The 13097-nt window shown below is 38.7% G+C and overlaps 1 protein-coding gene across 2 annotated transcripts in view; it reads right to left on the bottom strand.

The window, feature by feature from the left end:
* Positions 1–5395: 5395 nt before the first annotated feature.
* Positions 5396–13097, bottom strand: part of tnr (tenascin R (restrictin, janusin)) — a 194980-nt gene continuing 187278 nt past the window's right edge. For both annotated transcript variants that reach the window (XM_006786514.3, XM_006786515.3), the window contains exons 29-31: positions 11916–12077; positions 11320–11483; positions 5396–8972 (exon numbers count right to left, since the gene is read on the bottom strand). In XM_006786514.3, the coding sequence (XP_006786577.2) occupies positions 8853–8972; positions 11320–11483; positions 11916–12077 (446 nt within the window). In that variant the 3' untranslated portion in view covers positions 5396–8852. The remainder of the gene's footprint in view (positions 8973–11319; positions 11484–11915; positions 12078–13097) is intronic.

The raw sequence follows: 13097 nt of genomic DNA, 5'->3' as shown, positions 1-13097 counted from the left end.
ATCAAGACCGCAAACATGGTCAAGAGGTCCTGTTCAGGGACTCCAATTAGCGATGGTGAGGAAAGAGCGGTGAGCTGTAGTGGCCTGTTTCAGCAATTCTATCCATCACAGCAGCCATGCACCCTACTTTAAGTCTCACCAGTACTCTGTCCAAATAAATTAACTATTTAAAAATAAAATGTACCAACTGTACAGTTTCGGTGAAAGGGGATACTTTCCAGAAAACAAAACTATTCATGAACCATGTTGTAAATGTTTCTTTCAGCTAATAAGTTGGTCTCTTTAACATGGAAGTGTATGGAAACGGGATTGCTTGTGTAGGTCCTCAACAAAGACATCTGTGTTGTTTCTTGCTGCTCTCCTTTACTGCAAGACTAAAACAAAACAATAGTAAGTAAACTCTCTCTTTTACTTTCAGACTGAGTGTATGCTATCTTCATATACAGTATGCATTGTTATTGTATGTTTGCATGGTTCATTAACACTTGTGAGTGTTTTGTATCTAAGGTTTAGGTGCATCTCTTGGGAAAAGGTAACTTAAACCAGTAACATAGACAATGATTTATGGTTAAATAGCAGAGATCAGTGTTGTTATATATTGTAAATATGTTTATTTGTATGTGTCTAATTTCTATGCTCAGTTTTGGGTTGTTTGGGGTTTTTGTTGTTTTGGTACATTTGTTTTGAGTATACAGACCAAACCAATATTTAATTACATTTTTTGTATTTTTTACATTTAAGGTCAGTTTTTAAAGGTTTTTGTAAATTAAAAAAAAAAAAAGTTTCCTGGTGCTTCCAGTTAAAAGAGAGTTTTTCCTTCCCACCATCACAAAGTGCTTGCTCCTCAGCAGTCACTTGATTGTTGAAGTTTTCTCTAGAAAATTGTACAATATGGTAATATTGTAGTTCTGGGTTGTTTGGTGTCCTTGTGGATGAATCATTGATGCCCTCTTGGAGTCGTTTTGAGTGGACGACTACTGGAAAAATTCACCACTGTTCCAAGTTTGCTCCATTTGTGGATAATGGCTCTCATTGTTGTTCACTGAAGTCCCAAATCCTTAAAAAATGCTTTTGTAACCTTTTCCAGACTTATAGATGCCAATGAATTTGTTTCTCTGCTGGATTCTTTTGAGACATTTTAGCCTACCTCTCTTTGCCAGACAAGTTCGACATAAATCATTTCTTGGTTCAATAGGTTTAGTAGTACTCAGGCCTGGGGGTGAACTGAACTCAGCTTTCCAAAACTAAAATTGGTTAATCATTTGTTTTCAATCATTCATCAAACAAATCAGTTTGGATTTGGAGGAACATTTAAATGCGGCAAATATACAAAAAAAATTGCAAATGCTTTTTCACAACACTAGCTTCGTGAAAAGGACCTTGTGTTAAGAAATCAGATGAAAACATCATTCTCAGTAAAAGCTTAGACATAAAGAAGACTCCTGAAGTGTTGGCTCAAATCAGGATTTTTTGTGTGACTCCCAAATCTGTGTCCATAAACCAGTGTAGCATGTGATGCTTAGTAATTCTGCACCAGCCCAACATAATAACTGTATCCCCCAGCTTAATCTTGCAAAATGAATGAGTAAGCTAATATACACTAAGTTGCTTCATATCTCCAATGCTTTCTGTTAAAGCAAGATCAAGATTAGACATACTTCTCCTAATTGGTTCTGACATCAGAACAGATCTAATCTAGCCTGGAAATTTTATTTCATCATTTTTGCAGCCTCGGCAGGTTCAGCTCAAAGTGTCATGTGCGGTGTTGTTTGACAATGTCGAATATTGCATTATAAATATATACAACGTGCAGATATATGCTATACTTTTGTGAGATATAGCCTTTGCTGCCTTGGTAACACACTCTCATATTTTTAAATATTATAATAAACAACAAAAGAGTTGAAAGAAGAAAGAAAATGTCCCCACCTGCTGGTCCAAACGATGCTGTTTGCAAACTGGTCGCCATTTTTCAAATGTATTTGCCATGAAAAAGATCCAAAGTTAATCCTCTGTAATTCCTAAATAATGTGGATTATAATTTGTATACAACTATCTTTGAATGCCTGGATTTGAATGTTTTTATTTCATAACTCATTTGAATACCTTAAACAAAAAGGGCCAGTGTCCAATTATATGGGCTGAGCTGTACAAGCCATATTTTGCAGTTGCCATGCAGTAGCTGAGATCTTAGTTTTGGTTTAGTGGAAGTTGGCATGTGTTTGTGAGTGGCTACAAGCATGAAGTAGCCTGTATGACTTTGGCTGCAGAACAGCATTTTAGCCAGCAGCAAGAGGGTGACATGCTGGTTGGATATAAGGGGATCCCAATGAGAAAAACGATGCAGAGCAGGGAGCAGGGCACACTGGCTTAATCCTCAATCAGTGTGGAAGAGCTGAGCAAAGCAATAAGCACATGTGAGTGGAGGAACTAAACCTGAGGCACAGGAAACAAGAGGTTACTGGGAATTCAAAAACAAGAGTCACCCATGAGATTTAGATTTGGGTTGCCCACAGGCTACACTACCATGCTGGTGATGATTTAATGGAAAATGAGTTGAAATACTGCTGGAGGTGAAGACTGGATGAATCAAATGTCCAAGTCCATTGACCGAAGAGTTGGAGGAACCAATTTAAAAAGTGTCTGATCTTACCAAGAAATAACTCCGTACCATGGACGTACCTGGTGAGCTGATTGGGTGGCAGCCAGTTATTTTACACTTGTTGCTCTCTAATCTCGAGCCTAACCTGCTCCAGTCCAGGTTAGGTCTCAACATAAATTGCCATGGCAATCTAACCTTGTAAGAACTGAACCCCTTTCATAAATAAAAAGACACAGTTAACCTTGAATGTACCAGGAAATTAGCCCCAAGCCCACTTTGAAATGAGAGCCTCTAGCTTGAGCTCTGTCATTAGTTAAAGGATACGTTTGGCACAGTGTCTCCTTGTTGCTTTCTGAATGTTGCGTGGATTATGAAGAAAATGTCACCCGATTACACATATCAGTTCCACATGACCGGAGAACCCTGTCGAATTGCGAGGATTACTTTAATGATCCAGTTGTGCATGTGACATGTTTTGTTCTGCTAAAGACTGAACAGATTAGCTTGTCTCACTGACCTTTATTCCACTGGCAAAGTCTTTGTTGCTCATTTATTTGTGCTTGACTCTAATATATTCACAAACTTCACACAAGCTCATTACTTACCAAAGTTGTTTTTTGCTGACCAAACACTTGAATGGATTATTATTGGATAATTAGAACATGCTGAAATCAAACAATGAATCTTAAAACTGCTGAACTGAAGATTTGCGAGTATTGTAGCTGTGCATTATAATAATGATAATAAAAACAATAATACATGGGTATAGTTGTGGTTGCACATATTTTTTTTCTGCAGGCTCATAGTTGTTTGATTTAGGATTCATGCTAGTCGTTGCATAGTCTTTAAATGGACCTGGTTATTAAGAAAATGGTCTTTATTAAGCCTACATTTACAGCTAAGGACATGATGCTACCTTTAGGAGACATACATTAGGTGCTGCATCCAAGTCAGATTGGCAGAAAAAACATTTAGAGTCCTCCTCCATTGTTCTGCCATATTGGACTAAACATGCAGTTATTTGAGAATTTTTTTAAACAGACTCCATGCAATCTCGTGAATAAGTCCACCTCGTGATCCAAAAGCCTGTAGAGCCACCTTTAGCAGCAATACCTTGAAGTAATCCTTTTCACTGTGACTTTCTCAGTCTCTCATCATCATTGTTGAGGAATCTTGGCCCACTCTTCTGGGTAGTGTTGCTTTATTTCACTGAGTATTACATTCATTTTTTGCACATCTCTCTCCTACCACATCATTTCAATGAGATTGAAGTCTGGACTTTGACTGGGTCATTGAGAATCCTTGATTCTTTTCTTTGAGCCATTCTGTTGTAAATTTTCTGCTGTGATTGCGATCATTGTCCTGTTGCATGACTCAATTTCTGCAAAACTTTAGTTGTTGGACTCACATGGTCTCACATTCGACTCTAGCACACTTTGGTAGACAGATGGTTGACTCGGTGAGCGTAAGATTCCCAGGTCTTGTGGCTTCAAAACAAGCCCAAATGATCAACCCTCCACCATCGTATTTGACACTTGGTATGATGCGTTTGTGTTGATATGCTGTGTTTGGTTTTTGCATATGTGACGCTGTACATTATGTCCAAACATCTCAACTTTGGTCTTGTCTCTCCAATGTACATTGTCCCAGAAGTCTTTTAATTTGTTGAAATGCAACTTTACAAACCTAAGCTGTGCTACCATGTTCGTTTTAGAGAGCAGACACGGTCTTCTGGCAACTCTTTGAAAAAGCCACACTTGTTCAGTCTTGTTCTAATTATACTGTCATGAACTTTAACATCTAACATGCTAACTGTGGCCTAGAGTAGAGTCTGACATGTAGATCTGTTTTTTTTCCCATTCTCTCTCAGCATTGCACAGTCTGACCTTGGGGCAACTTTGCTGGGCTCCACACCAGCTAAAGTTCCGCTTTCATAGAGGTGTTGACACTTGCTAATGATCAGTTAATCAAGTGCAGTTGATTTCTAGCACCTGGCTGCCTCTTAATTCCTGTGGAAGAAGCAAGTGTGTACTGCAAATGTTCACGTATTGAGTAAAATAATACACATTTTACTTTTGTCTACAATTAGTAAAAAGACTAAACTGTAGACAACAGCTGATTCTCCTCTTTTTTTCTAAGCTAACCTTACAGAGCAGACGTTATACAGTGTATTCCTGGAAGGTTAAACTACTAAATTTAAACATAATCCACCTCCTGCTCTGATAATCCCATTCCCGTGGTTGTTTTTTAAACAATTTCACTTAAAATTGCACCAGTACTAAAAAAAATCCTCCTCTTTGTAGATGATTAAAATTTAAAATTAACGTGTTATTGTTCTTCTGTGCCTACCTGTAATATTGCATTGGTTGGATTGTTTTAGGTTAGGCCTGTTTTGTCTCTCTGTTTGAAAATAAATTAGAGGTCTTGTAGCCAAACCACACTGGCAGACTGTTATTACTGCCTCTGCCACTACTCATGAGTAGAAGTTGCATTTCAGTTCAGTTTTTAATGGCCTCCAATTAGAGGTGGAGAGACTTTGATAAGTTTAGGACATGGAGTTGGTTCTCCATGCTGTTATTTCATTGGAGCAAAATGGAGAAGGATTTTCACAGTAACCATAATCCCATTTGTTTAATATAAAATGTGACTCAAAAATAAGTGTCTATTAAGCAAATACCTCCAAGCAAGTTAAAGACCCCGTGAGCAGTTCATTGTACCATCAAATTTATGTAACAGCTTGCAGTCAGCGCTCACGAAACAAAAAGGAGAGTCAGACACCGATTCAGACTATTTGAATATTTTATTAATATGTAGAAAATGTATTAAAAAAGGAACTATATAGTACATGTTTAAGTCAAACTAGAGCTAAATTTGACAGTAATATCCAAGGTTATCCAACAATAATTCCTAGTTTCAGCTTACATGAGCGTTTCAAACAGTCAAGATCACATTTTATCAACATTTACATTTCCATGGCAAGATTTGTCAAATGAATGCAGTTACATTATCTGCCTATATAAGAGTTATTACCAACCACGGTGGCAATATCAGTTAAGTAATCTGTGAACACAAACCCAATAAATAAAAGCATTTTCTTTTTTTGTTGTTTTTGTGTCACATCAGTCACAAAGAAACAGGAAAATAAATAGCAGTGAAATAAATAAAGGGAGCAGATATCCTCTCAAGTGAGTGGGCCAGTCGAGATAAATACATTACTGGGTAATTATACAATATATGGACACAAGGTCAATATTGTCCTATTGTGTCTACAGAGAACATCACCAACGTTTTAGCTAACTCAATGTAAATGATTACCAGGAGAAAAAAAAAGAGAAGTGTATGATTTGTGATGTCATTTGGCTTGGCCCTAATTATTATGCTGTCAGTATATCAGTAGCATAAAAAGGTCATATAATCGTAATAACATTGGTTAAAGGTGGTATCGTAACTTGTAAGAAGTTCAGTACGAGTCTTAAGTTTAAGCAATGGGGATAAAATGTACTTTTTGAACCGGATGCTGTGCAATAAGTGGAAAAGATTTTATAAAACACAGAATATAGACCAAATGTGGAAAAAAAAATACCAACACAACTTGATCTCAGGTAATGAGAGAAGGAAATAATATCAAGAAAATATTTCAGGTTTTCACCTGTTTTTCTGTAGAATTTCATTGAATTTGTTTTCTTATGTAAATGCAAAGAAGAAGAATGGATGTGGATCTGTGGATGACATTAAACAAAATGCTCGTTCTGTGAAGTTATTAACGGTTGAAGGATTATTGCAAAATAGAAAAAAAATCAAAATCAATGGAAATATAACGTTAGCTTTCTTTAAGAGCACCTTATAATCCGCAGTGAGAGGTATTCATCACAATGCAAATGACATTCTGTTCCTTTTCTGCAAAGCTTCCCGACCTTTGTTCCTCTTACACAAAACCCAATGAGGCAAACTTCATCTAATTAGTTAATGAAATAAGTACAGATAATTCTCTATTCTATTATAAATCACTACAGGAGATGGACTGAAGCAGTTACTTAGACACTGAAACATAAATCAGACTCAGGAGAGATCATGTGATCACCTGACTTGGAGGCTGATAATCAAAGTGATCTATATCTTCTACCTAACAAACTTCAGGAGCACCTTTTACCCAGATCGACAAAGAAACGTGACTACAAATCAGATTGCAACGCATCCTTAGGACATATGGTTTTTACTGTCAGGCTCTTGATTGCATTTTAGTCCACATGCACAAGTCTCCCTCCAGCCTTCAGCACAACACTGGTTAAAAATACAGCACTTAAAATGGAGATGTTCAAAAGGGCTTGTTGAATTAGTTTGCATCTAAAGGGGGAACACATCAAAAGCTGTTTTCAGCTCTATATCTACATGAGTATATTGTTAGTAGTTCATAGAGGGGAGAGTTACTAATATTTTAAAGTCTAAATGGGGAAACAATAAAGACAAATATACAAAGTCGTAATAGGAGCCAAAGTCGCTTGCTCACTCCTGTGAGAAAAGTGAAGAAATAAAGAAAAGTTCACTTTCCAGCTGATCAAAAATTGAAAAAGACAGAATCAGATTATCAATCGTGAGACCGAATGTCGCTTGCAGTGATGGTGACATCGATTTCCGTGGACTGCTGTGTGGTTCATCTTCCGACTCCGCAGACAGCATTCCCCCAACCCCCGCAAAGGAGCCAGGAAACTCCAAGAAAACAACTTCAAGAAAACCAACTGGCTCCCAACACTTTGTGCGACTCCGTGAGCGGTGAATTAAAGCAAAATGTTTGGTGGGCACGCTGCAGATTACACCCGCCCAGCTAAAAAGGAATACAGGCTCAGCCGTGTTTGCTGATTTTGTTGTTTCACCGGGGAGCTTAAATTGTGAAGCGAGTAAAAGAAGAGCACAGAAGAAAGGCTCCTCTCCACCTACTGTTCTGCTTTCTTTGTTAGGTTCACTTTCAGCCAGCAGTGGGAGAGAGGCGAAACGTGCGCTGTACCCCTGACTTTCCCCTGCATAGAATTTAGCGATCATAATGCATAAAATTACGCCTGGGGACACAGTTGCCATAAAAAGCCCCTGAAAAAGTGGGACTCTTATTAACACAGGGGGGGAAAAGCTGCTTCAGTGACTTTGGTGACTGGCATCTTTCCAAACAGCAGGCCGGGCCGTTATTATGCAGATCTTTGGTTAAATGTTGCATCTATCAGCACCATCTCTGCAAGCAATCAGAGCATCTTTAGCAGGGGTCAAAAAGCAATTAAGAGATTGTTATTTTTGGCCAAGAAGACGAGCTCGAAAAATCGAATGCCCATTAGCCACCGAAGAAATGAAGTGAATGACCAACAATAGCTTTGCTGTGTTCCCACTCACAGTGCAAATACTGTCTCAGCGTGGCCACCAGTAGGAGTAATAATAATAATAATAATAACGATAATAATGATAATTAGAACAGTTTTATTCTGCTTTAAAATCCATAAGATAATGAAAAAAATAAAGTAGATGGTTATGAAGCTGCTGCTGGTGCACTGCTTTGTGAATGTTTTGCTTTTTAATGCTAATTATCCAGAAAATTAATATTAATTTTAATATAGGGTCAAAAACCAAGGCATCAAATAAATGGACTTTGTCACAATATCAGGTATAAAAATAGATATATATTTTACAGAGGGTTTTAAGGGCATATACAGGTTTTTTTTGTTTTTTCTTTTAGTTAAAAGTGTTATTTTGTAACGGTTAAAATAATGCTAGCTCTCACTCCTGAGGGCGTTTCTGAGCACATCCTAGGGAAAGACAAATCACGGATTAAAAGAAAAAAAAACAAAGCTTCCTGGTTTGCCTTTCCTCTTGTTTTGTCTTTTTGTTTGTTTTATACAGCAAACAGAACCATTTTCATTCAAAGTATTTAATAAATTACATACAGTGTCTTCTAACTTCTGGGCAGAAGTACAGCAGGGTAGGACAGCTAAAGCTGGGCAGGTGGAGAGATCAACAGAGTTCGGACGTTGCTCGAGCCTCTCTGCTATTTTATGATTACATCCGTGTTAATAACATCTTCTTGTTAACGTTTTAATAAAATATTAGTAGATTTTTGTCATATTCTGCTTCTTCTTTGAGCCTCACTAACGTTGCCCTGCCGCGGTCACATCCCAGCCTGCTGCTCCTGTCAGTGAGGCGCGCGAATAGCAAAAACTCAACATCCGAACTCCATTTATCCATGACTCTGGGCTGGATCGTGGCGATTCATCTATACAGGGGCAGACCGCCTCCTCTTGCTGCTGATGCTGCGGAAATTGAACGGCCTCATTTTCATCTCCACAAAGGGAATGGAGAACTCGTGGCCTTTCCAGTGGTACCAGTTGATACCCTGTAAAAAAGCGAGAAGTACAATTTGGGAAGCAGCTCGGATCAACAGGATTTTTTTTCTTCTTCTTCTTTTATTTTTTTTTTTGAGCACATGAGATATGAGATATTTCTGAAGATGGAAAAGTTATGCTTCTATTTGAGTGTAGTTTTCATTTAAATGAAGCATTCAATCCAGGATGATAGGAATCCTGACTTAATAGCTAGCACAAATACAACCCTGGTGTAATTACAGCCTGAGTCTAGCCTTTCTAATCCCCATCACCACCAACATTTGTGGCCGACCATCTCTGCTGCCACCTGTTCCCGTTTCATGTCATTAACAGATGAAGAGGAAAGCACGGGAGCAGAGTGGGAGAAGTGGCGATGCTCCAAAATCCTAATCATGGCTTCACACAACACATCAGCTATTTCAGCATGAAGCAAGCAAAACGAGGAATACCACACACCAGTCAGAAGGGACACGAAAAGCCCTCAATTATCCCACATCACATGTACAAAACACAAAAAAGTGTCCATTTTCGTGTTCGGCTGGGGTGCCAGTGCTTTTTCATTTTTAATCTCACATTTAATAATTTGTGCCGTTCCTTAAAGGAACTTGAAATGCTTGAATTGTTTGAACTTACTGGGAAATGAAAGCGTATCTCTTGACAAATTAGTCTCAAGCGCCATCCTCTTTCATTAAAATCAGACGAGTGGTGTAGCAGATTTGGTCCTTCAAATTTTGACCTTTCATTAAAAAACTCCTTCATCAAGATGGATGCTGGTAGCAAGTTTCATGTGATTTCATTCGCTAATTATTACCCTTTCATAATGACAAGTTTTAGCCTTTAATCACTGTTCTGTATTGGATCCCATCAAAGTGAGTAAATGCCAAGATACACTTTCAAAACGCAACCCTTTTCAAAAGATGGCATTTACTTTAAGACTTGATTCATTCAAATAGCCAAAAAAACACATTTTTAAAAACTTTCCCACTTAGAACTGGCACGTTCATGCAGTAAGGTTGAATGAAGTTTTCAAAGGATTCCTATTCTTGTGAACATGGTATCCGTTGCACACCTCGTGGGAGCTAATTTGGCACAAAGTTGATGTGGATTCAAGAATGAAGTCATTCAGTTTTGGTCATCAAAGATCAAGGTTAGTGTGGTCTCGCAGAACACATTATGAAAAGATTTCACACAAATATCTAAGAGGACAAAACTGTAACGTTTAAAAGATCAAAATTTAGCTGCAACATCAAAAATATTCGGCACAAACATTTGTTGGCCGATAATCTGAACAGAGGTATTTCACAACGACTGCAAAGCTCTTTTACTATTTGTGTGAAGATGTGGGCGAAAAACATCTACATGCACTATATGTCTAACTTCATGGCTACAGTTTTAATCCCATAGCATCAGCTTGTTTTGACATTTCAAAAGTTTTCACCACGTATATAAAATAAGTTGGACATGGAAGCACACTTCAACTGACTCGCTGGCCAAAATACTCAATAACCCACAAAACGGCTATCAACAACTTTCCCTTCAACTACTTCTCATCTGTTATTTCTAGTGCAAACACTTAAACTGTGTTGAAATTCATTCCCATTGCAATGAGCTGACAGTTAAATTTTCACGCTACAGTCATGAAAAGGAAAGCAGCGATTAGAGACCGCAAACAAATTATCGCATGTGTGTTGAATTTGCGATCTTGCTGCCTCTGAAACAGTTGCTTCCAGGACATCGTTCAGGTTTGTGACCACTTGCAGTCATCTGCATCTACCTTGACTTTGTTGCATCAAGGTGACAATAAAACGGCAATCAATTTGCAACCGAATGGGGTCAAGTTGCAATTTCAAGCGGTCTTGTGATAATGTGGAAATTGTCTGAGAGTGATTGGAGTCAGATTGTGGCTGTTTGGAGACAGGTTGCCTTCTTCCAGGCATTGCAAACTTTGCTGTAACAACTCACCTGATGCAAAAACCCCACAATTTTTCCTAGTTGCAAGGAGGATGCCACTCTATTTTTACTGTAGTGTGACTCGGCCAGGTGATCCCAGAAAGAAAAATAGAGTGGTTTACATCATATTTTCTAACATAAACACAAATGAAATCAGGAAGCACAAAAAACAAATCTCCAGTCGCACCGACTGAAGTTGTGTCCTGAACATACTGTCAAACTAGCATAAACCTCTCGGAGCTCAGGTTGCTCCAAGAGACTTCGTCATGTTTTAAATAACAAACACAATAGTTTTGCCCTCTTTTTAAAAAAAAAAAAAAACTTGCACCACAAAATTGTCAAAATTATATATCATTCATTCAGCATCGTTACTTTTTCATCACTTAATATGTATATATGAGCACTGACCTGACTGTGCCTGGACTCGCCGTATTTGCCATTGAGGTTAGCCCGGTGGCAGTTCTTGTACCACCAGGCTCCTTTGTATGACAACGCACAGTTAGTGACAGCGATGTCATTGTCTCTGTCTTTTGTCGAGAAGGGCCGACCCTGGTGGTAGCTCAAAGAGTCACCTGGGATCACAACAGAGAGAGAGAGCAGTAGAGAGCTTATAATATTAGTACTGCTTCCTGGGAAACACTGAACTTCTGTGAATAACAGCGGGACGTAAATGAGCCAATAAAAGCAGGAGGGTGACGGGGAAAGAGGAAAAAAGTCCCGAGTCCCTTTGAGTTTATCTTGACAGAGTGAGAATTACGATCATAAACATAAGGGCATCATGGGTAATTGTGGTATATTGTCACACTAACAGACTGAGTGGACAGGAATGGAAATGTGGAGGAGTGCTGAGGCAGGTTTACAATGACAAAAAAATGGCAGAGGCATAGGGACAATTCTGACATAAACTGAGGGTCATATAGCAAAAACTGACAGCGCTGAATGTCACCACTGGCTATTTTGGGGCATATATATATAAATATATATATATAATACATATAAATTACCAGCTGTGCCATTGTATTCTCCTATCCTGAGCTTGTAGAGATTTCTTGCATCTCCAATGGAGAACTTGTCATAATTAGCGTAGACTGACTCCTGTCCGTCCCTCATGTCAATCCTCAGCTCATAACGGCCCTGAGCGGCAGTCTTCTGGATGTTGTCTAGACCTGCAGAGAAATGTGCAATTTTAGATTCAAACTGAGTTATATTTCCTGTCTGAATTACCCCAACATTCGATCACCAAAAAAAAAAAAAAAAAAGATTTTCAGGTTTAATCAGACTTTCCTGTAACAGGAAGTCTACATTGAAACATCACCAAGATGTGCAAGCATAGGCAAAAATGAGCAGTAGCAGATTTAAATGAAGACTGTGCTGCCGAGATAAGGCAAAGCCCTTAAAAGAATTCACAGAACAATTTACAATTTGTTGTTTGCAAACGCCTAATCGCCCCTAAATGTTCTCATGTGACTGCTTCAACCACCTGTTACAATCTTCACAGGCCCGATGTCAAGCGTCTTCTTCAGCTGGCCTTGTGGCTCTGCTGTATATGATTGGCAGTGTCGGCCGGTGGACACCATCACCACCAGCCCTCCGGCAAATGCCAAGTTCGCGAGATATGCAGCTTTGCTCTTTATCTCAAAGGTAGCAGATACGGGGGGCTCGTTTGAGCCCCGACAGCCGATAAGGCCCCGCACTATCCTGAGCGATTGGAACTGCCTTCGCTATCAGATTACAACAAGCACCCATTTGGAAAAAGAGCCTCCTTCCCTGCTTAACCTCCAACAGAAACACACATGCACTTTTTCTGAACCCTTGGAACATTTTGAGCAGCAAATAAATAAAATAAAATCCCCAAGCCTTCGCTGATAAGAAGTAGGAAGTCAAAATCGGGGGAGAGCAGGGAAACTAAATCTGCTGTAATATGTCAATGGAAAGTAGATAAAATCTATGTTACAACCCAAAGGCACTTAGGGTGACAGGGGAAAAGCTATTGTTATAATAAAACTGTGTTTAACACTCAGTCATCTCTAATATCCATAGCATATCACCGCATTATCAGCAATTAATCTGTCGCACATCGTTTTTCTTTTTTCTTTCTCCAAGACTTTTATGGGATCAGACTGCTCTATTCCAAACTGCGGCAATTAAAAATGCATTGTGACACACTATTGCGCTCTTCTCCTATT

This window comes from Neolamprologus brichardi, chromosome 18, assembly GCF_056152115.1.
Source record: "Neolamprologus brichardi isolate AB-2024 chromosome 18, ASM5615211v1, whole genome shotgun sequence".
In the NCBI taxonomy this organism is placed as follows: domain Eukaryota; kingdom Metazoa; phylum Chordata; class Actinopteri; order Cichliformes; family Cichlidae; genus Neolamprologus; species Neolamprologus brichardi.
The sequence above is the reverse complement of the archived record's forward strand: the minus strand, read 5'-3'. Positions and strand labels throughout refer to the sequence as shown.